The 24307-nt window shown below is 40.4% G+C and overlaps 1 protein-coding gene across 6 annotated transcripts in view; it reads left to right on the top strand.

The window, feature by feature from the left end:
* Positions 1 to 24307, top strand: part of tanc1a (tetratricopeptide repeat, ankyrin repeat and coiled-coil containing 1a) — a 92721-nt gene that overhangs the window by 21980 nt on the left and 46434 nt on the right. For all 6 annotated transcript variants that reach the window (XM_078403841.1, XM_078403842.1, XM_078403845.1 and 3 more), the window contains 9 exons: positions 4 to 87; positions 1225 to 1386; positions 7010 to 7123; positions 9504 to 9634; positions 10063 to 10234; positions 13518 to 13778; positions 16635 to 16757; positions 17989 to 18270; positions 20590 to 20741. In XM_078403841.1, coding sequence (XP_078259967.1) covers positions 4 to 87; positions 1225 to 1386; positions 7010 to 7123; positions 9504 to 9634; positions 10063 to 10234; positions 13518 to 13778; positions 16635 to 16757; positions 17989 to 18270; positions 20590 to 20741 — 1481 coding nt within the window. The remainder of the gene's footprint in view (positions 1 to 3; positions 88 to 1224; positions 1387 to 7009; positions 7124 to 9503; positions 9635 to 10062; positions 10235 to 13517; positions 13779 to 16634; positions 16758 to 17988; positions 18271 to 20589; positions 20742 to 24307) is intronic.

Genomic DNA, 24307 nt, shown 5'->3' with positions numbered 1-24307 from the left:
CAGAAAAAACAGATGCATGCAAAATGGAGCATCATAAAGACAAACTGCACCTCGGTGTTGACAGTGGACAGCAGAGGCAGAAAAGGGGTAAACAATATAATGCATTTTCTTTCAGTCTAATTGTACACTTAAAACTAAGAATATAAGAACATAGGAAATAGAAGGGGGAGATGGGTATATGGCCCTTTGTGCCACTCTGCTATTGAATAGGATCACGGGTGATTTTTTAAAATCTTGGCATCAGATATTGACTCAATATCTCTTGATTCCCTTTAATGGCAATCTGTCAACCTACCAAGTTTCAGTAGTCCTCCAGAATGCCAATGGTTCATTGGATTCTGGGTGAAGAAATTACTTTTCATCTTTGTGCTAAATGGCTAAGCTTTTATTTTGAGACTGTAAGCATTGGTTGAAAATCCTCCCAGCCAGGGAAGGCATATTTCCTGCAGCTATCTTATTGAGCTCTGGAAGAATTTTTGAATAGCATTACCTCTCATTCTTCCAAATGGTTGAGAGTATTGGTCCACATTGCCTATTCTTTCCTCATATGAGATATAGCTCATGTCTAGAATAATTTAAAGTTAATTTTCATATGAATTAGAAGTAAGAACAGAAAATGGTGGAAACTCTCAGCAGATCAGGTACAAATGTGGAAAGAGACAAATATAATCTTTATTCCTAAAACCTTACATCAGAACATGTAATGAGAAAATAAGTCTGTTTTAAAATGCTGAAATAGTAGGAAAGGCTGGACAAAGGCAGTTTATCTGATTGGATGAGACTAGGGTTGCTTTGGTGATAAGTTTTTGATGCAGTATGACTAAGTAGATGTGTAATAATTTGAAATGTAAACTAACCACAATATTAAAGGAAATGTTGGAGAATGGAATACAAAGAAACCAAACACACAGCTTTGAAAGTGCCAAATGACTTCCAAATAGTAGGCTTAGGACACTGAATAATTAAGGATTCTGCTCTAATTGTTATACAACTTTTTTTTCTTGCACCATTCACCTCTTCTACCTCTCGGAATCTTGTCTATCTTTGCCACTAACCCTGTGTGGCAACTTTTGTCTTGTTGACCTAATATCTGTCTTTTACCTATCTCCTTTTACCATCATCTACTTGTACTTGTTTATTTTGGGCATTGCATGATCTGATGGTATGTTATCAAACTGCTAAATTATTTGTACCAAATGACTAATCTCTATTTTCTTTCAACAGGAGACTTGGGTCTTTTAGATTGCAGTTCTGCCCCCTTTCCAGTACAAGATGATGTATACAAAATGAATGTCTCCAAAGGGGTATCTATGTCGCTTCCATCTTCGCCTCTCCTACCACGTCAGCCATTTGCAATGCATGCCTGGACAGGCAAAAGGTCCCCAGGTATAAATTTTGAACTATGCATCTTAATTATTTCAAGTAGCTGTTGAAATGTTGAATAATTAGCTGTTTAAGGTTTTCCTCCAACAAAACGTTGATTGTACTTTTCTTTAATATTTGCAGCAGGTTTGTACTCTTTCTCCTACTAGTCTTCTCCCTGTTCTTCCTGGAAACATTGTTTCTTTGTCGGTGTAGGATTTAATTTTTAAGGCTTGCATTCTCTAGGGGAATTGAAAACAGAAGTAAGGAGGTTATGCTTTTGTTATACAGGGCATTGGTGAGACCACGTCAGAAATACTGTGCAAGTTATTTGTTTCCTGTTTAAGGAAGGATGTTAGTGTATTGCAAGCAGTTCAGAGAAGATTTGCTGACCAGTACCTGGAAAAAGTGGGCTGTCCAATAAAAAAGGATTGTATAATTTGGGCTTGTATCTGTAGGAGATTAGAAGAGTGAATTGATCGTAAAATGTGTAAGATCCTAATGGGTTTAAGTAGGTTAGATGTGGAGAGAAGTTTTCCCTGTGAGAAAATCTTGAAATAGGGATCAAATCCCACCCCCGGCAGACGTCCATCTAACTCTGGAGCTGCATGCTGTGGTCAGCAAACACCAGGCAGCGTACCCCGAAGCCTTTACCATCAGAGCCAGGAATTCAACAAAGCCAACCTGAAAAAATCACTCCTGAACTACCACCAACATGTCTCCTGCAACACCAGAGGATTAAACACCTTTGACCATTGCTGTACGACCATCAGAGATGCCTATTGCTCCATCCCTCGCCCTCACTTTGGGAAATCCGACCATTCAGCTGTGCTGCATCTTACTGCATATAGGCAGCAACTGAAGAGCGCACCCCCGGCGGTGAGGACTGCAAAGAGCTGGTCAGGGGAAGCAGAGCAACGACTCCAGGACTGCTTGGAGTCAGTAGACTGGGCAATGTTCAAGGACTCTGCAATGGACCTGAAGGAATACGCTACAGTTGTTACAGACTTCATAAGGAAATGTGTGGAGGACTGTGTTCCTACCAAAACCATCCGAGTGTTTCCTAACTAGAAGCCTTGGATGAACCAGGAGATTCTGCATTCTTCTGATGACCAGATCCCGGGTGTTCAGGTCTAGCAACGCAGAGGTGATTTGAAAAGTCCAGATATGACCTTGACAAGGCCATCAAAAAGGCCAAAAGGGACTTTTGCTCTAAGCTGGAGGATGAGGCAGATGTTCAGCAACTGTTGCAGGCCTTGAATACCATAACCTACACGGCGAAATCAGGGGGCAGCTCAAGCGACAGCGAAGCATCACTCCCTGACGAGCTCAATGCATTTTACGCACGCTTTGATAGGGAGAACACTGATGTGCTTTCCCAAGCTCCCATACGCCCTGATGGTAGTATAGTTACAGTCACAGAGGCCGATGTCAGAAGATCCTTCGAGGGGGTGAACCCTCGGGAAGCGTCTGTACCTGATGGTGTACCCGGTCATGTTCTTAAAACCTGTGCTGACCAATTGGCTGGAGATTTTACAGACATTTTCAACCTTTCATCACTCAGGTCTGAGGTTCCCACCTGCTTTAAGAGGGTATCAATAAAACTGGTGCCCAAAAAGGGTAAGGTGACGTGCCTCAACGACTATTGACCAGTGGCACTAATGTCCGTGGTGATGAAGTGTTTTGATAGGTTGGCTATAGCGCATATCAACTCCTACCACAACATGAACCTCGACCCACTACAGTTTGCCTATCGCCACAACAGGTCAACGGAAAATGTGATCTCACTGGCTCTTCACTGTGCACTGGACCACTTGGACAATAAAAACCACATATGTCAGTCTGTTGTTTATAGACTACAGCTCAGAATTCAATACTATCATCCCCTCCAAACTGGTTACCAAGCTCACGGAACTGGGTCTCTGTGCATCTCTCTGCAACTTGATCTTCAACTTCCTCATCAACAGACCACAGTCTGTTCAAATTGGTAGAAACACTTCCTCAATAACAATCAGTACGGGTGCACCTCAAGGCTGTGTGCTCAGCCCCCTGCTCTACTCATTCTGTACTCATGACTGTATAGCCAGACACAGTGCGAACTGCATCTTCAAGTTGGGTGACGCCACCACAGTTGTTGGACGAATTACAGATGGTGATGAGTCAGAGTTTAGAAGTGAAATCGATCAATTAACCAAATGGTGCCAGCACAACAACCTGGCTCTCAATGTCAGTAAAACCAATGAACTGATTGTGAACTTTGAAGAGGAAGGATGAGGACCCACAATCCTGTTTATATCAACAGGATGGAGAGAGTAAGAAACCTCAAATTCCTGGGCGTGCATATTTCCGAAGATCTTTCCTGGACCCAGCACACTGATGCAATTATAAAGAAAGCACATCAATACCTCTACTTCCTGAGAAGATTACGGAGATTTGATATGTCGGAGAGGATTCTCTTCAACTTCTACAGGTGTACAGTAGAGAGAATATTGACTGGTTGCATCACAGCCTGGTTTGGCAACTTGAATGCCCTGGAACGAAGAAGACTACAAAAAGTTGTGAACTCTGCCCCGTCCATCACCGGCTCTGACCTCCCCACCATCGAAGGGATTTAGATTTTTTTAGATTTTAGAGATACAGCGCGGAAACAGCCCCTTCGGCCCACCGAGTCCGTGCCGCCCAGCGATCCCCGCACATTGACACTATCCTTCACACACAAGGGACAATTTTTACATTTACCCAGTCAATTAACCTAGATACCTGTATGTCTTTGGAGTGTGGGAGGAAACCGAAGATCTCGGAGAAAACCCACGCATGTCACGGGGAGAACGTACAAACTCCGTATAGACGGCGCCCGTAGTCAGGATCGAACCTGAGTCTCCGGCGCTGCATTCGCTGTAAGGCAGCAACTCTACCGCTGCGCCACCGTGCCACTGGAGTCGCTGCCTCAAAAAGGCAGCCAGCATAATCAGAGACTCACACCACCCTGGCCACACACTCATTTCACCCCTGCCATCGGGAAGAAGGTACAGGAGCCTGAAAACTCTTAACGTCCAGGTTCAGGAGCAGCTTTGTCCCTACAACCATTCGGCTATTAAATACTTTAACCTCAAATAAGCTCTGAACTACATAGACTATTATTGTGCTATTATTGTTTGTTTTTTGAGTGTTCGTATGCATGCATGTGTGTGCGTACATATATATGTATGATCTCTATATACATGTTTGTATTCTGTGAGTGTGTGTATATATACACACACTGAACTTTTTTTCTCTTGTTTATTATATTGTTTACAGTGCACGATCTTTACATATTCTGTTGTGCTGCTGCAAGTAAGAATTTCATTGCTCCATCTGGGACATATGACAATAAAATACTCTTGACTCTTTAAAAATATAGAGTCACCCATTTAAAACAAAGATGAGATGAAATTATTTCTATGGTTGCTGAAAGTCTTTCAAATTCTTCCTCAAACGTGGTAGAACAAGGCTAGCTGAATATTTTTAAGGCAGACATAGAAAGGTTCTTGATAAAAAGGGGGATGAAATGGTTACTGTGGTTGATAGGGATCTGAAATTGAGTAACAATCAGATGTGCCAGGATTTTGTTAAATGCTGGAATACGCTCAAGGAGCTGAGTGGCCAACTCCTTCAATTTCATTTGTTTGTGTATTCAAATTATTTACATAATGCACTAGTGTACATTCACAAGATGAGACATACTGCCTGGCATATTTGTTTGCACATGAGCCTGGTCATGCTAGAAATATCTAGAGCAGGCTAATTGTGTCCCTGGCTCCTGTACAATGCTGATTTAAGCAAGTGCTGTCGAATTGGACCTCATTGTGTTGCCAAGAACACATATTCCTTTTGCACAGAAGACCTAGTGTTTACCAGATGGATGGACATCATAGCTTATGTAATTTAATGAGATCATCATTTAATTGATGGTTTGTTTGCAATCACAGACATCAGAGATTATTGTGTTCTTAGAGAAGCATGGCAAACTAAAATAATAGGCTGATCAAGGATGACCCAACTGGCCCGTGTACTGTATTTTTCCTTGGGTGATCGTTGACTTGCTTTTTGTTTGGATTTTATCTAGCTAGAAGCCTTGCTACTGTGGCCATTTCCAAACCTGAGTGGTTCACAGGGGCGACTCAGCCTTGGGCAGTGGATGGAAGGCCTTTGTGGTTTTCATTTTTGAGAATCAAAAGATCTTTTCAGTTGTTTCAAAACACTATTGTCAGGAACATTTAAAACATTTGAAATTGATTATAATAAGAACATAAAGCAATTCATAATCACTATACACAACTGATAATCTGACCCCTCTGGACTTTGGTGCTGGGCTCCCAGGAACTCTAGCCACTTCTAATTCACTACTTTTTAGATTTTACATGGCAGTATAATTTATTTTCCAGTGAATCAGGTGAATTTAACACACCATTTATTTTCCAGCAACTGACAATCCGGCACCTCCTTAAATCCAGCCAAAATCAGTATCCCTCCGCCCCCCCCCCCCCCCCCCCCCTTCCACGTTATCCTTCCCCTAGCAAATTTGCAGATGATACTAAGTTGGGGGGTAGTGTGAATTGTGAGGAAGATGCAATAAGGCTGCAGGGTGACCTGGACAGGTTGTGTGAGTGGGCGGATACATGGCAGATGCAGTTTAATGTAGATAAGTGTGAGGTTATTCACTTTGGAAGTAAGAATAGAAAGGCAGATTATTATCTGAATGGTGTCAAGTTAGGAGGAGGGGGAGTTCAACGAGATCTGGGTGTCCTAGTGCATCAGTCAATGAAAGGAAGCATGCAGGTTCAGCAGGCAGTGAAGAAAGCCAATGGAATGTTGGCCTTCGTAACAAGAGGAGTTGAGTATAGGAGCAAAGAGGTCCTTCTACAGTTGTACCGGGCCCTGGTGAGACCGCACCTGGAGTACTGTGTGCAGTTTTGGTCTCCAAATTTGAGGAAGGTTATTCTTGCTATGGAGGGCGTGCAGCGTAGGTTCACTAGATTAATTCCCGGAATGGCGGGACTGTCGTATGTTGAAAGGCTGGAGCGATTGGGCTTGTATACACTGGAATTTAGAAGGATGAGGGGGGATCTTATTGAAACATATAAGATAATTAGGGGATTGGACACATTAGAGGCAGATAACATGTTCCCAATGTTGGGGGAGTCCAGAACAAGGGGCCACAGTTTGAGAATAAGGGGTAGGCCATTTAGAACGGAGATGAGGAAGAACTTTTTCAGTCAGAGGGTGGTGAAGGTGTGGAATTCTCTGCCTCAGAAGGCAGTGGAGGCCAGTTCGTTGGATGCTTTCAAGAGAGAGCTGGATAGAGCTCTTAAGGATAGCGGAGTGAGGGGGTATGGGGAGAAGGCAGGAACGGGGTACTGATTGATAGTGATCAGCCATGATCGCATTGAATGGCGGTGCTGGCTCGAAGGGCTGAATGGCCTACTCCTGCACCTATTGTCTATTGTCTATTAACACTATCCTACACCCACTAGGGACAATTTATTATTTTTTATTATTATTATTTATTTATTTTTTTACATTTACCCAGCCAATTAACCTACATACCTGTACGTCTTTGGAGTGTGGGAGGAAACGGATGATTTTAGCATTTTTTTTCTTTGTGTAGGCCCGATCAGGAAGCTGAAGTATGTAGAAAGTCCTAAGGTACCAGGAGATACAATTGCCTCTGCATTGACCAAGTTAGCAGAGAAAAAGGACCATTCCCAACTTGGACACAATGGTGAGTAAAACGTTTTTTTCCTTCAATAGTCTCAATATGATTTGAAGTTGCTGTAATGTTAAAGAAATAAATGAAAGAGCTGGGACATTGTTGACCGGGTGTGGGCAAGTTGGGAAGGGCCTGTTTCCACACTGTATCACTCTATGACTATGATGGAATCATGTGGATGGGATGTACAATTTTTTGTACAGTGCCTTTAATGCAAGCATTAACAAAACAAGAGAGCAGGAGGAATCACATTAAGTAATTAAATCACATTCAAATAAAGTCACATTGAATCACAATAAGGCTTGCCCTCATAATTAAAACAACTTGGTCAACTAGTAGATACAAGGAACTGCAGATGCTGGTTTACAAAGAAGGCACAAAATGCTGGAGATCATGGATAGATGATGTTTTGTTTTGGATTGGGTTCCCTCTTCAGATTGTAGGGGGAGAAAAAGCTGGAAGGGTGGTGGGGGTGGGGCAAACAAGGCATAGGTGGATACAGGTGGAGGGGGGGGGGTTGATTGGCAGATGGGTGTATAGAGGCCAGAGATGGAGAAAGACTGAAATAAGGAGCGGAGAGATGTGAAATATGAAGCCAGGGGAAGGATAACGTGGAAGGGGGGGGGGGGGGCGGAGGGATACTGATTTTGGCTGGATTTAAGGAGGTGCCGGATTGTCAGTTGCTGGAAAATAAATGGTGTGTTAAAAAAAAGTTAAATAAATAAATAAAATATACGAAACAGAACAATACCAAAAGTCCCTAGTGCAACCAGCCAATTTGTAGTTTAGTTGTAGTTTGTGGTGTTCAACAGCATGATGTTGGGAAGAAGCTGTCTTGAACCTCAAAGTCAGTTTGCAGGACCCTATGTCTTTTTCGTGATTGCATGAGTGAAATGACAGTGGTCCATGATGATGTTGGCTCCATTTTTGAGAATGCAGTCAGAACTGGTCCCACTCCACTCTTTTGCTTGCCACCCTACCCTCCTCTCTCATCAGTTTATGCTAATATATTTTCTATTTCATTTCATCCTTAGAAATGCCCTTATTCTCCTGTTCTCAATTTTTAGTTGGAGACTAGACCAAGTGGACCCGACCCGTTGGGCCCAAACCTCTCCTCCCCCTCTCCCTCCCCTTCGCTCCCCCTCCCCTTCCCTCCACTCCCTCTCACTCCCTCCCTCCTCCCCCTCCCCCCCCCCACTACATCCCCCTCAACCCCCCTTATCCGTCCTCTCTCCCTCCCTAGGAGATAGATTTAAACTTTAAAATGTGAATAACTTTAAAAATATAACAACGATTTCAATGAAACTTCTTCCATTTGCACCAAAGGGACGACGGTGAGTAAGGTGGTCCTAAAATTGTCGCGCTATCGTGTACCGTTTTGGCTGTAGTTCAGGAACAAACAAACAAACAAATGAGAGTTTTAGTATATAGATGTTGTTTTGATGGGGTATTTAACCCTCCAGCTCCAGCAATAGTTATAAATGATTGTATGTTGAATTAAAGCTAAACGCAGCCCCATAGTTTTGATAATTAACTTAAATCAAGCATTGAACCCAGGGCAGTTTGGTGCGTGCAATGAATTACATTGTATTCATCACTAGGAAACGGCATTTAACCCAACATGTCCATTAAAAAGCTTGGTGACACATGGCACTACAGAATCATGAGCATATACATAGTGCTGGCGGACCTACACAGGTCAGGCAACGGCTATGGAGGAAAATGGACAGGTGACATTTCGGTCAAAACCCATCAGGCTGATTGGAGTAGAGGGGAGAAAGTAGAAAATGAGACAAAACTTGACAAGATAGGTGGATACAGGTGAGAAGGGCGATGGGTGATGACAGATTGTTGGAACAAGAACAAGGTTAGAGACTTAAAGGAGACAAAAGGGTGTCACATAAAGAAAGAAGAGGAATGAAATGTAAAGCCGGGGGGGGGGGTATAGATGGAAGGAGATTGGAGGTGAAGGTGGGGGAGGGGGGGGGGGTATAAAAGGGAACTGTGGGACTCGGGAATGAGAGATGAGCATATGAAGGAGGGGAAAGGAGCAGGGTGACTGGGATGTCTGCCCATTTTCCTCCACAGATGTTGCCATACCTGCTGAGTTCCTCTAGCACTTTGTTTTGTTTTGCAGAGTTTAGTGATTTTTGACTTGCTTCATGTTTCATAATTTCCTGCTTTAGGTGAGCTTTCCAGAAACTGCATCGTTATAATTGGCTTAGCAACCTAAGATACATGGGGTGAATTTATTCTAAGTGAACATTGTAAAATGTATTTGACGTAACCTCATTTCTCGAAATATTCAGCAGCCTTGTTATGTTACAGAATCTCAATTGGGACAAGCATGCAGTGCTTTAGTAGCAAGTTGAATAATGTTATTTTTTAACAGAATCGCAAAAAAGCAATGAACGAAGCTCTTCCCCTGCTGCTCAAGAACTCATGACAAGATTGGGCTTTCTATTGGGTGAAGGAATTCCAAGTACTGCTCGTCTGCCTGCAGAAGAGAAAAATGAAAAAATGGTATGTTTAACAAATTTATCAGGCATGTTTACTTATGTCTGTTCAAAATCGGTAAGATCTTTATAAAGTCCTCCATGATAAATAGAAATTTTGGAAGGTAATTTGAATTCTGAGGATTTATTACATATGCTGATGACTTCCACCTCTGTACTACTCGGTCTCTTTTATCCCTGCCAATCATCTCTGTCCTCCACCAACTTTCCCTTCTGCCAATAATCTCATATGTTCTGTCTCGCGTGCTCACTCCTTCATTTCTTGCCGACATCCCTGCCCTCTAATTCTCCTTGATATAAAAAGTGTTTAATATGCACATTCTGATCTGCAAAATGCTCAAAATTCTTGACCAGTTATCAAATACTTATTCTGCAAATGTTTATGGACTTTTTTTTTTTGTTTTAAATCCTTCATGGTTTTCAACTGCTGATCAGAGAATCAGTCCATGTTCGACACTAACAAGCAGTACTGCATCTCCAGGCACTGACAGCCCATGCTCAACTCTGAATAGTTCTATCAGCAAGCCACCTCAAAACAAACCCAGTCCTTGTGGGACTACCACCAGCTTAAGCTCCACACTTGAAAGCAAGGACAGTGGCATTATAGGTAAGAGGTTTTATGTCCTGAAAATAAATAATCATTTTAGTTAAAGATGGATCAGTAATTCTTAAAAACAGTGCTTGAGCTCCAGCTTCTGCAGTCTCTTCTGTCCCTCAGTGATTCTTAAGTTGGTTCAGAAGAATTGCTGTGTAAATTATTTGCGATATTGACAGCTACATTTTCAAAGACAGTGGATGAAGTATTCTAATCATTTATAATAATTTTGAAGCTAATTTTGTACAGCTTTTGAAGGAGATGATGAGAACATCTGAGATAACAGTGGGTAGATCTTTTCACTTAAATTGTGAAATCTATTGCTTGGAAGCTCTGATCTGAAGTACAATCTTTCACTCCAGTTAAGTGCCACCTCAACTCCAGTGTTGCACTGGTGGATTTCTTTATAGATTTAGTTTATGTTTTAAAATATTTTTTACCTTTTTATTTTAATTATTTAGAAGTGCATGAGCTATTTTATGAATATCATAATTGCGAGGGACAGGAAGATAGGGCCTGTCAAAGCCTTGTCATCAGCATTGATGGCTGCTTCAAATTAGCAAAGAGTGCATAATTCTGCAATTCAGTAGTTTCATTATTGAAACTATTGAATTGCAGAATTGTGCACTCTCATTATTGAAACTAACTTTCCGTTTCAAAATGTCAATAGCTTAATTTTTGTATTCATCTGCATATCACTCCAGTGGTTAGAAATTCAGCCGTTGTCCCACTCTTCTAGCTTGTTGCTGGCCAACTGGTAAGAAATGTCAAAAAGATAGACACAAAGTGTTGGAATAACTCAGCAGGTCAGGTAGCATCTCTGGAGGACATGGAAAGGTGACGTTTTGGGTCGGGATCCTTCTTCAGACTGAAAGTAATTGTTTTGGGGGGAGGGGGTGTGAAGAGCTGGAGGTGGCAAGAAAAGACCAGGACCAATCAGGGCTGGCATCAAATGACCTCAGGCAGGGAGGTGGCCTGGTAGGCCCATTGTTGACTAGGGAAGGTGTGATCTCAAGAGGGATACAATATGTGTAGGAAAATACTGCAGATGCTGGTTCAAATCGAAGGTAGACACAAAATGCTGCAGAAACTCAGCGGGTCAGGCAGCATCTCAGGAAAGAAGGAATGGGTGACATTTCGGGTCGAGACCCTTCTTCAGACTGATGTCAGGGGAGGGGGCGGGACAAAGATAGGATGTAGTTGGAGACAGGAAGACAGTGGGAGGAAGGGGAGGGGAAGGAGAGGGACAGAGGAACTATCTGAAGTTAGAGAAGTCAATGTTCATATCGCTGGGGTGTAAACTGCCCAAGCAAAATGTGAGATGCTGTTCCTCCAATTTGCACTGGGCCTCACTATGACAATGGACGAGGCCCATGACAGAAAGGTCAGACTGGGAGTGGGAGGGGGAGTTGAAGTGCTGAGCCACCGGGAGATCAGGTTGGTTAAGGCAGACTGAGCGAAGGTGTTGAGCAAAACGATCGCCGAGCCTGCGTTTGGTCTCGCCGATGTAGAGAAGCTGACATCTGGAACAGCGGATACAATAGATGAGGTTGGATGAGGTGAAGGTGAACCTCTGCCTCACCTGCAAAGACTGTTTGGATCCTTGGATGGATTCGAGGGGGAGGTAAAGGGACAGTTGCATCTCCTGCAGTTGCAGGGGAAAGTACCTGGGGAGGGGGTGGTTTGGGTGGGAAGGGACGAGTGGACCAGGGAGTTATGGAGGGAATGGTCTCTGCGGAAAGCAGAAAGGGGTGGAGATGGGAAGAGGTGGCCAGTAGTGGGATCCCGTTGGAGGTGACGGAAATGTTGGAGGATAGTTTGTTGTATATGACGGCTGATGGGGTAGAAGGTGAGGACAAGGGGGACTCTATCCTTGTTACGAATGGGGAGGGGGGAAGCAAGAGCGGAGCTGCTGGATATAGAGGAGACCCTAGTGAGAGCCCCATCTATAATCGAAGAGGGGAACCCCCGTTTCCTAAAGAATGAGGACATCTCTAATGCCCTTGTATGAAACACCTCATCCTGGGCGCCAATGCGGCGTAGATGTAGAAATTGGGAGTAGGGGATAGGGTTTTTACAGGAAACAGGGTGGGAAGAAGTGAAGGCATGATAGTTATGGGAGTCAGTAGGTTTGTAGTCGATATTGGTCACCAGTCTGTCTGCTGTGATGGAGATGATGAGATCCAGAAATGGTAGGGAGATGTCGGAGATGGTTCAAGTATATTTAAGAGCAGGATGGAAATTAGTGGTGAAATTTATGAAGTCAGTGAGTTCTGCATGGGTACAAGAGGTAGCACCAATGCAGTCGTCAATGTAGCGGAGGTAGAGTTCGGGTAACTGTGGAACTGGTTAAACAACTAGGGTGGAGGAAGGGGGAGGGGATGGGAATGTTAGTAGAAGTTACGTAAAATTAGAGAATTCAACGTTCATAAGGCTGGGTTGTAAGCCATTAAGGTTGAAATTGCCATTAAGTTTCATTGGGCATTTGTTTAGATGTATTTTTTGTTACCAATGTAAGTTTATTCATTGTTTCAACTGTTCATATTTTGTTAAATTTTATTGCTGCCTACCTGTGAAGGCAGAGAATACATAAATTGTACTTGGCCTATAGAACACACTCCCAACAGATATTTGCATGACTGTTTCTTTTTTAGTTCACATCTGTTCTGACTTTGAAGTTCTGCATCATAAGTCTATGAGGAAATCAAATTAACCAAATGTTGATGTTAGTTATCATTTTGATTCTGCAGAAAATGATATGCTGGTTTAAAAGCTAATTTTGGGGAGTTATTTTCAGTCCTGAATGAAGAAAGTCTCAATGTGTTAGAACAATATTTAGACACTGAAATGATTAACACAATGGTTAAAATACTAGACAAGCATATGTAATCCTTGACTAATTTCTCATGGATGGAACTTTGAATGATACCATGGCAGCTGGGAAATTCTGTTCATTAAATAAATCTGGAATTAGAAGCGACTATCAAAAATGGTGATCAAAAAAACACTGCTTTACAATCCATCTAGTTTGCTAAAGTCCTTCTAATGGGCAGATGTCAATCTACTTTTATTCCATCCACTGAGGTTTGAATCAGATCTGCAACAATCTGAATAAATAATTCCACAAAGGAATGTGATATGCAGCAATTTTAAAAGTGGGCACATGTGGTAGATTTTGTGCTGATCAAATTAAAATAAGCCATTCAATGATGCAAGGGCATTCAGAGAGAGGCAATACATATAGGGTCTTAATGAGAATGAATTGTAAGAAAAATGTATCTCCTTGAATCTTTAGCTACAGTAACCAGCTCATCTGAAAATGAAGAGAAAAGTGGTTCAAGTCTAGAATGGAACAAAGATGGAAGCATGAAGGAATGTCTACAACTTGGTATCATAAATAATTTAAGAGCTGAAAGGAGTTTGCCTGAAGCAGAAGAGGGTGCACACAATTCGGCCTTAAGTCTGTCTAAAACAGAAGCCACTTTAGATGGTCCTGTTGCTTATTTGAATCAGTCTGTGCCACCATACCTGATGCCAAGACCTAATTCAGTTGCTGGTATGTACATTTATATTCATTGGCAGAGGTATATTCTTGGTTAGATTTAATTCGTAAAAGTATTGAAATAGAAACTATAAAATAAAACAAAAACATAACTGTGAATGTATAGCTTGCACCAGTCTGAGCAGCCTGAATGGGGTCACTGACGTGGATAGCTATCATCAGTTTTACATGATGCATTTGCTTTCCTTCATAACTGGTGCCAAAAGTAATGATAAAGAAATTGTTATTGTATATTTGATGTGAAAATATTTGATGTGACCTGAATATTTAAAGAGGAGAAACTATCAGTGAGTTCCTAATTTCCTTTTTCTTACAATACTCTTGGGAAAAATTATTTAAAAAAACATTCTGCAACAGTCCCAACTTAAACTGCACATAATAATTACAAAATATTTTTATTTAACACATTATCTTCAATATTGCTTATTTATTTGATGTTCCAACAGCCCATTTTATAATGGCTAACCTTTCCTTACCAACATGACTGAACAATAGATACCTGTTGTACTTGGATATGGCTTGATTGTACTCTATAGTATGAATTGACTGAATAGCACGCAAACAGTTTTTCACTGTATCTCCGTACACGTGACAATAATATATCAGTAACAATATCCACATCCCTCCCTCTTGTTCAACATTCCAGATTCAACCATCTGTAGCCCTTATTTCTCCTCTAATCACCTCCATCGTTTATGACTACAACCTTCTTCTCCCCCTAGATCCACTTGCCAGAGATAGACACAAAAAGCTGGAGTAACTCAGTGGGACAGGCAGCATCTCTGGAGAGAAGGAATGGGTGATGTTTCGGTTTGAGACCCTTCTTCATTGGCCGGCTCTTGCCCCAACCCTTTCTCTTGCCTCTTTCCACCAGCAATCTCTCCTTCAAGAAAATAATTCTTGACCTGAAGAATGATCCCGACCCGAAACAGCGTCTCTCAATTCCCCCCCCCCCATAGATACTGCCTGGCCAACCGTATTCCTACAGCAGTTTATTGTTTATTCAATGTTCAAGCATCTGCAGTCACTTGTGCCTCCACATCACCATATCTGTTGTGTGACCAGTTGATATTTTAAACATTAGCAATGTTTTGCTGGTCATTTTACTCCAAAAAGTATTTATTTTATTCTGTTGATTTTTAATGATTCGTTTTAGTGTCTGCTATCCAGAACTGACAATTTTTTACTGCTATGTCATCTGAATGCTCTTTTTTTTAACCTCTAGATTAGCACGTCCTGATCTGCTGTTTGCAACACATTACACTATGACACTTCCCAATTGCCCCATTAACATACCATCCTTGTGGCATTTTTGGCCCATCTTCACTATCTACAATATCACTTATTTTAGTGTCGTCTGCAAACTTACTAATCATACCTTGTATATCAGTCTGAAGAAGGGTCTCGACCCGAAACTTCACCCATTCCTTCTCTCCCGAGATGCTGCCCGACCTGCTGAGTTACTCCAGCATTTTGTGAATAAATACCTTGTATATTCTCATCCAAATCGTTGGTAAAGCTGACAAACAGAAATATGCCCACTCTGATGTACACATTGGAGTGACTATAGCCTGTAGATACCTAACATTTACACTTGGCCAGATTTCCTGCATGTCTTTGCTATTTCGTTCATTGTAACAAGGAAAGGAAGTCCTGTCTGAGCTTTGATTAATTTCAGGATAGATTTTACTCGCATAAGTCATGATTTACACAGTTGCAGAATGTTATTTCTTCCAAGAGACTTTCAAGATTTTTGGGACAGTTTAAAATTTCTGCGGCCTTAATAACTTCAATGAAATAATTGCATCTTCTGTTGTCATGAGCATGTTTTGGGATACTGGCACTGTTGCAGAGTATGTGCCAAATATAATTACAAGTTGAAAATTGTCAACTTGAATAGCTGATGCTAAGAACTATTTGCTAAGCAGCATTGTTGAGTTTAAAAGAACTGTTGAACTACATACATACAATACAATACAATACAATACAATACAATATATCTTTATTGTCATTGTACCCAGGGGTACAACGAGATTGGGAATGCGCCTCCCATACGATGCAATAATTTAAGTAATTAACAGCAACCCAACGAAACGAAACAATTGTAACAGTTTTTAGACAGGGTAAAGTGCAAGTTGATCTATGCGTTGTGGCCATCCGGCTCAGCAGGACCGGTTCATAGCAGCTATGGCCCTGAGGATGAAGCTGTTCCTGAGTCTGGAGGTGCGGGCGTAGAAGGCCTTGTATCGTCTGCCCGATGGAAGGAGTTCGAACAGACTGAAGAGTCTTTGTGGATGCTGGTGGCTTTTCTGATGCATCGTGTGTTGTAGATGCCCTCCAAGTCTGGTAGCTGTGTTCCGATGACCCTCTGAGCTCTATGGACTACCCGCTGTAGAGCTTTCCTTTCTGCCTCAAGTGAAGTGGCTTGCTATGTTGTTGCCATTTCTTCTATCTGCTGATTTTTACTGTTAAGCATGTAAGTATATGTCTTGAATAACATATGAAACTGCAGAAACAATATATCAGAATAGCAAATACATTTAGGAACAAAATACAAAGTGCTGGAGGAACTCTGGAGGTCAGGCAGTATCTGTGGAGAGAAATGGACACATGTTTCTGATGGAACCCTTCAGACTGATGGAGTCGGGGGGGGGGGGTGAAAGCTGGAAATGAGGTGGGGGTCGGGCATGTGGATACATTTTAATTTGGAAACATATTACTTTGTGATGTTAATCATTGATTGAAATAGTGTACAATCTGTTAATTGTATAGCTATTTATTTTAAAGTTGCTTGAAATGTGTGTAACAAATATAATGACATTGGATGGTTTGACCTGTTTATTGACACAGCAACCAGCTCAGCAAAGTTGGAGGATTTGAGTTATCTGGATGAAAGGAACACCCCACTGCGTACGTCTATGAGGATGCCGTGGCATAACACAGCTGGAGGAAAAGTGCAGCAAAATATTAAAGGTGTGGCATTGCATTGTGCAAATTAAACTTTCTTGAAAGGTTAGATATTCTGTAATATAGTCCAACACGTAACTAAACAAATATTTTTAACCTTAATTATCGTGAAACCAAAACCACACGAAAGAAAAACTTAAAGGAAATGTGAGTGACCAATTTTATTGCTTTTCTGGGTTTGAGTTGAAATAGGCATTGTTCTACCTCTGGTGTAATGTTCTTCCTATAATTTATTAACATTGTCTGAATCTAGTAACTTCAACCATTTGTGAAGGGAAGAAGAATCAGATAAATACTTCAGAATTGGGATTCTTTTCCCCCCATAATGTTGATTGGCCTTTTCTCAAGCAAAGGATTGAAATTTGAAGATTCTGAAAACAGGTTTTGGGACAACTTTTAACCATTACAAGCGTTGGATTAATTAGTGCTATATATCAGTTTTATGTAATAATTTAGATAGAATGAATGAATATAGCAAGAAAAACTGAGAAGAATTTGACAGAAGCAATTGAGCAACAGTTACTAGAAGAAAAATATACAGCTTTTATTTTCTAATCTTGAATGTAAGCATTACCAGAATGTAAGCATTACCGAAGGGAAGATTCTAACCATTTTATGTGCCATTCTTATTTTTTACTCACTTCTAAGGTTTTAGTTTCACCAGTATTTGTAAACTTGCTTCATCCCAATTTATCTCATCAGAATATTGATTTTTAATGTTTCTGTTGAATGAAATGTATTGTTTCACAATTATATTTGAGGTGGTTGTTTTATCCAAGTGTATATTTTGATAATAAAACTGTTTTTGCACCATGAATGGAAAAAATATATTGTGACATATTTCATTAAAGACTATTCTCTATTAAACTTATATGCAAAGTTTTTTTTGTGGGAGCTTTGAGGGTGGGGCTTGTTTTTGCGATATGACCATATCACCATCACATTATTTAGATATCATTTAGGGAATTATAACTAAGATCTGTAGTCGTATGTGATGCCCCAATTAAAGTTCTGATTTCTGAGCAATGAAATCATATGTTTGTTTTTCTTGGAATACATTAGTTTATCTTTCATTGGTTTTGATGGACAATGATTTCACTTTGATTATCTATTACTTTGGCAAAATATGTTTTGAAAACACAATCTCCAGTGGCCAAAATATTTGTAGTTGTGTTCTGAGCAAATTGTAATGGTGCCCAAGTGGGAAACAATAATCCAATCTGTCTGTTCTTTTTAGCACGATTTACTCCCTACAAACCAGTTGATATTGTCTTGAAGCCATTGTTGTTTGAAGTGCCAAGCATCACTACAGATTCAATATTTATTGGTCGGGATTGGCTGTTCCAGAAGATAGATGGAAATTTTAAAAATGAGCTGTCTCCAATGAACAAAGGAACAATAATTGTTGGAAATGTTGGATTTGGGAAAACGGCCACTATTTCTAGACTGGTGGCACTGAGCTGTCATGGAGGTCGAATGAGACAAATCGCATCAAACAGCTCTAGTGTATTCTCAAAAAGTGAGTAACCTATTTGCAATTATGACAGAATAAATCCAGATAATGAATTCATGCAGACTCCAGTCAAATAAGTTTCCAATATTCTGCAGGCAACGGCAAATGTATTTTTTGCATAAAAATGAAGTGGGTGCATTACCTGGAGGTAAACACTATGTTAATACCATTAAATGTGATGGTATTTAAATGATAGAGGTGGGCACGAGGCAAATTATTATGGAATAAATACCATATATGGCATATAGGATATATGATATCAACATTGTCAAGTACAGCAAAAGTGTGTTGTGTAGGGACCTACAGTGGGTACCTATTAGCCATATCCTTTGATTGTTTCAGATGCTGAATAGCTGCTGATATTTGAAGTTTGGAATGTAAACAATAAATGGTAGAAATACCGAGTTGGCCATTGGTACATTTTATAACCGTCTGTATTTAATATGTAAGAAGGAACTGCAGATGCTGGTTTAAACGTTTCCTTTATCCCTAACCAGTCTGAAGAAGGGTCTCGACCAGAAACGTCACCCATTCCTTCTCTCCAGGGATGCTGCCTGTCCCGCTGAGTTACTCCCAACTTTTTATGTCTATCTTCTGTATTTAATATTGAGTTTAGTACTTGCATATTGATTACAGGTCCTTTCCTTTGGCAAGCAGGTATAATTATTCTGCTGTTGTCAAATACATATTTCTAGCTTTATTTACCCCTTTACCACTTAAAAATATTATTAAGCATTCCTCCTGCCATTCATTTTGTTAATTCCTTCCATCTTCTGCATTCCAGACCACGTAACATTTTCTATTTCTGATAAATAAATTCAAATTTTCATGCAGTGGCTGCCTGACCTATTATTTTCAGCATTCCGTGTAAGTTTCCTTTATTGTGACATGACATGTATATTTATGTTTGATTTTATTAACTCCAGGAATTTTTGAAGATAAATAACTTACTTTTAAAGCTTGTATGGACCATTTTTTATTAATGGATCAACTTTATGGACAAAACTTTTAAATGAAAAATAGCTGTGGTTCATGATCTCTGCTTTCAACCATAGAATTTGAAAGAAGCTTTATTTTTGTTTCCTATCAGATTTCTGTACATTTCCTCTTTGAACAAGCACATTATTTTGTTTTATGTGCTAAACATTTTTTTTCCTAAAGGTCAGAAGAAATGATCCCCTAGAGCATGTCATTGTTGCTTTAGTTTTTCATGAAAAATGTTTGAAAAGAAACAAGCTAAATCTTGGTGGAACAGGAAATCTTGTGCATTAATTAGATTTTTCATGTGCCTTTTGGCTGGAATATAGTTTGTGCAAATAAATTGCTAGAAGTGCAAGCTGATGATAGTGTGGTGAGGGGGCATGTGGAAATTAAGTTACTTTGAAGCGATTAGTCTGTCCCCATATCACATGAAATGTTATGTTTGAATAGAAACAATGACAAAAGGAGACAAGTTACAAGAAGAAAGCCAAAAGAGAAAGAAAAACATTAAAATAATGAAAATTGGATATTTTGAATAATCTTAAAACAATTTGCCCCCAATCCCTGTCTACCATTGTAATTGTCCTCGTCACTTTTTACAATAAAAGTCTACAGGAGGAGCTTTGATCTGCAGAACTAATAAGCAGGAAAAATAGATGTAAGGTTTAGACCAGCCATGATCTTATTGAATGACGGAGCAGGCACAAGGGGATGAATTGACCAGGAACTATTTTATGCGTTTCTATTGATCTGGTGCAGGGATTAAATTGGATAGCTGTTCTTTGACTGCCAGAGACACTATTGGGCAAATGGGCTCTTCCTGTGTCACACTTTTTCTGAGATTCTGTGATTTTGCGGTGCCAAAGACATTTTTGACACTTTTTTGTTGTTCTTCCCTGCCTGCATGACATGATGTATATTGAACAAGGCTCTAGTGTTGCGCAAGACCAGCTGATCATTTAGGTTCACTATTGGCCAGTATGTTCAGACTTGTGGGTCTTAATCAGGCAAGTGCAGGGTAGTAGGATATCCAAGTAGAAAGTCAGTTGTGGGTCCCTATCCAGCAAAATCCAGATTGCAGGATGATTAGCGTAATAATTGCTAACAAATCTTTATTCTTTCCAATACATCTGGGCCACTTTAAAATCCAAATCTGTTCACATTAATGGGTATTCAGAACTTAAGATGCCCATTGCTTGTGTCATTTTGTGCTTGGATCATTGAGTTTGTGACAGATTTGATAGCCCCTTTAACAATTTTTATTTGGAAAATCGGAAAGACACGAGATAAATGTTGTTTTAACTTTTTTTTAAATCACAATTAATCTACTTAAATCATTAATAGATGTGGACCCACATCAGGAACCTGTGATGAACCAGCCACTCCAAATCTCTCCTCCCTATCATTGTATTGACACATTGGGCAGTGAGAATTATCCTGGAACACCTGAGCTACAAAAGCAAAAGGATGAAGCTTTGAAGAGACTTGCAGCTCAGGTAAACCACACAACTTTGTTGCTAACTTTTTGATGCAGAGAAATTTGCTTTGTCTATCCACTTTTTTTCAGAAAGAGGTCTCATATCTATGGTGATTGCATGGGTTTCCAGAATCCTTCAAGCAGTTTGAGAGTGGCATTGCATAATTCTTATCGTTCTGAGAAAGTAGAAAAAGACCTAGGATACAAAAAGATCTGCAAATCTTTGGCTATTGACTTGCAGTGATTGGATGTAAAATCTTCCTTTTTATAGAAATGCATATTCTTAGTCAGTGTTCAGGGAAGCACATTTCACGATTCCATCCCATTTTCAATCAATATAGAAAATTAGTGGCTTTATAGAGTGGCCCAATGATAAACCAACTTGTTTCAAAAAAGTTAATGGATTTTACAGTTTAAAGTACATGATTAAAAAAATAAAGTGATCTGTTGATTAGGAAAAGCATCCTTTCTGAAAGGGCATCAAATTTTTGCTTCAAATATGCTCTCCACACAAAATATTTCCAGCCACTTCCCCACAGTAACCTCAAAAATTCATAAATTGTAGGAGCAGAATTACGCCATTTGGCCCATCAAGTCTACTCTGCCATTCAATCATGGCTGATTTATCTTACCAACAATATTGGCGCTGATGAAGTTACGAAAGTACCAAACAGTCCTATCTACTGCCTGCCACTACATGTGGCAGCAGTTGTCCCCCTCCCCCTTGCATGGTTGCGCTTCAGCCCCCATCCATTGATCTTGGCAGCCCTCCGCTGGGTTCCCACCTCGCTCACCGTGGCGCGGTTCCCGTTGACATCAGTGCCTCTGGACCGATTCAGAGTGCTGTGGGCGAGGTCCTCTATCATCGGTCCACATGGGTGTTCCTCTGTCGTCGGTCCCCGCGGGCGAGTCCTCCTCTGTCTGCAGTGGGTGAGTGTCCCGTGGTCGGTCCACGACGGACGGGTCCTCCGATATCGAACCGTGGTGGGCAAGCCCTCCACCATCATCTGACTGTGGGGGACTAGTTGGGCCTGCGTGCCTGGAGTGTCCTGACCCACTGCTTGCCAGGAGCATCAGGGTGGTATATGGATTCAGTTAAAAATATGTGACTTTTATTTATTCTGCACCAAGGCATTCAGATGAAAATGGCAGAAATAAAATTTGCCGGTTCCCAAGGTTGAATTCTATTAGCCTATTTGTTTTGTTAGTTTCACGGTATTGGTATCTAAATTGATGAATGATTCTACGACCATCAATGCATGCATGCAATCCTTGCATTCTGGTCATTCGGGTGATGGAAATTTGCTCTTCCATAATTCACAAAGCCCTACACAAAAATCTGAGATACAAAATAAAATGTGCTTTTGTGGAGCTGGTGGAGAAAATGTAAAAGAAACACATTCTGTCAATTTTTTACTTTTAGTCACTTAATATCGTAAAGCAATTTTTTTTGCATTGTGCACAGCTGCAGTAGCCAGCACATTAAAAGTAATCCCCTAACCTTTATTCCATTTCCATAAATTCACCGCGAGTTCACCAATCACCTACCTGCCCCACCACGAGCTGCTTCTACGCCATCTTTCTCTCATGAGCAGTGTCCTTGACTCTCATCTCATTCCCTAATATCACCACTTCTTAAACTCTCTCCTAATCGGAGAAAATGCCTCACAAATGAAGAGCACGGCAGCACTTGCATCTGTTTACATGTTTTCATACTGAAGAGAGCATAGCAAAGGAGGGTCTCGGTTGTGATTGTCAACCATTCGTGTTATGATAACATATTCAAATATTATTGCCCCACGGTATTGAATAATTTTTTTTAAATGGACATATTTTATTGTACTTTGTGCATGAGCCTTATCCCTCGAGTCTAATGATGGCCTCAGCTGATAAATAACAGCAATAGGTTATTTTTGTCATCGCCGATAAATGTCTTAATATGAGAAAAAAGATCCCGTAGGAAAACATCTTCACTTATAACATGGGATTCAATGGGAAAAGGGGGCTCATGATACAGATGGTTTGTTAGGAATTCAACCTCTCTGTCATTTGTTTTTTCAGCATCCAAAGTAGATAGGAACTGGGAACTCCTAAACTGTGTTTGAACTTAATGTGCTTGGCTACATTTATCGCTTAAGATAATCTCTGAAAATAAAAAGTAATTTCCCATTCCTCACTTGCTACTTTTTAATTCCAACATTTTCCAAAAGTATGTAGTTATTCATTATTAAACAACCCCTTTCCTAAAATAGTAATCATTACATGAGTAAATATGCCAAAAATGTTTATTGCCATTAAAATTAATTCAACCAACATTGAAAATCATTCCCACATGTGATTTGTAACTATGTTTTATCGATTGGCAGAGCCTTTGGAACTAGCTATTGTGAACTAAATGAAAATTAAAAAACTGCACATGCTGGTGATGTGAAATAACAGAAAATGCTAGAAACATGAGCAGATCAGGTAGCATTTGTGGAAGGAAAAAAACAGGTTAATATTTCAGCTTGGAATTTGTCAGAACTAGAAATAACAAACTCATTGCATAAACTAAAATGTTTTTGCACCAGGCACCTTTAAAGTCATCAAGATGTCTAAAGATCATTAAGGTCTTGAAATAACTTTCCTTTCAAAATTTGTGAGCTACAGATACAAAATGGTCTAATTAGTAGAACAAACATATTTTGAAATATTTCATTAGGATGCTACTCAAAACTAAAATCTAAACAATAAATCATGTGAATTTGATCAGGAATTGACGTTTCTACAAATACTTTAATGATATCACCAGTTCCATAGACAAAGTCTAATATCCGCAATAAGGCAGAAGTACCCTAGCTATTGAAGGACCGTTCAGAAGCCTGATAATAGAGAGGAAGAAGCTGTTCCTGAGTCTGGTGATGCATGCTTTCAAGTTTCTGTACCCTTCTGAATGACAGGAGCAGGGAGAAGAAAGAATGCCTGGGATGGGACGTCTTTGATTATGTTGGTTGCTTTTTTGAGGTAGCTTGAAGTGTAGATGAATGAATGAATGAATGAATACGTTTATTGGCCAAGTATGCATATACAAGGAATGTGCCTTGGTGCTCCGCTCACAAATAACAACACAAACATACAGTTAACAATTAAGAATAAAGCATAACCACATCAAAACAATAAGGATACAACATTACGTTCTAAACATGTGGGTGAAAATAAACCAGAGCAAAAAAGAGACTACAGACTTTGGTTATTGAGTAGAACTAACACTCATGGAAAAAAGCTGTTTTTATGTCTGGCTGTGGCTGCTTTGACAGTGCGCGAGTCGCCTTCCAGAGGGAAGTGCTTCGAAGAGTTTGTGGCCAGGGTGAGAGGGGTCAGAGATGATCTTGCCCGCTCGCTTCCTGGCCCTTGCAGTGTACAGTTCGTCAATGGGGGGAAGGTTGCAGCCAACAACCTTCTCAGTTGTGAGAACGATCCGTTGCAGCCTCCGGATGTCGTGCTTGGTGGCTGAGCCAAACCAGACCATGATGGAGAAGGTGAGGATGGACTCAATGATAGCAGTATAGAATTGGACCATTGTGTTTCTTCAGTTGCCGCAGGAAG

This window comes from Rhinoraja longicauda, chromosome 8, assembly GCF_053455715.1.
Source record: "Rhinoraja longicauda isolate Sanriku21f chromosome 8, sRhiLon1.1, whole genome shotgun sequence".
In the NCBI taxonomy this organism is placed as follows: domain Eukaryota; kingdom Metazoa; phylum Chordata; class Chondrichthyes; order Rajiformes; family Arhynchobatidae; genus Rhinoraja; species Rhinoraja longicauda.
Note: the sequence above shows the minus strand (reverse complement) of the source record. Positions and strands in the feature narration are given on the sequence as shown.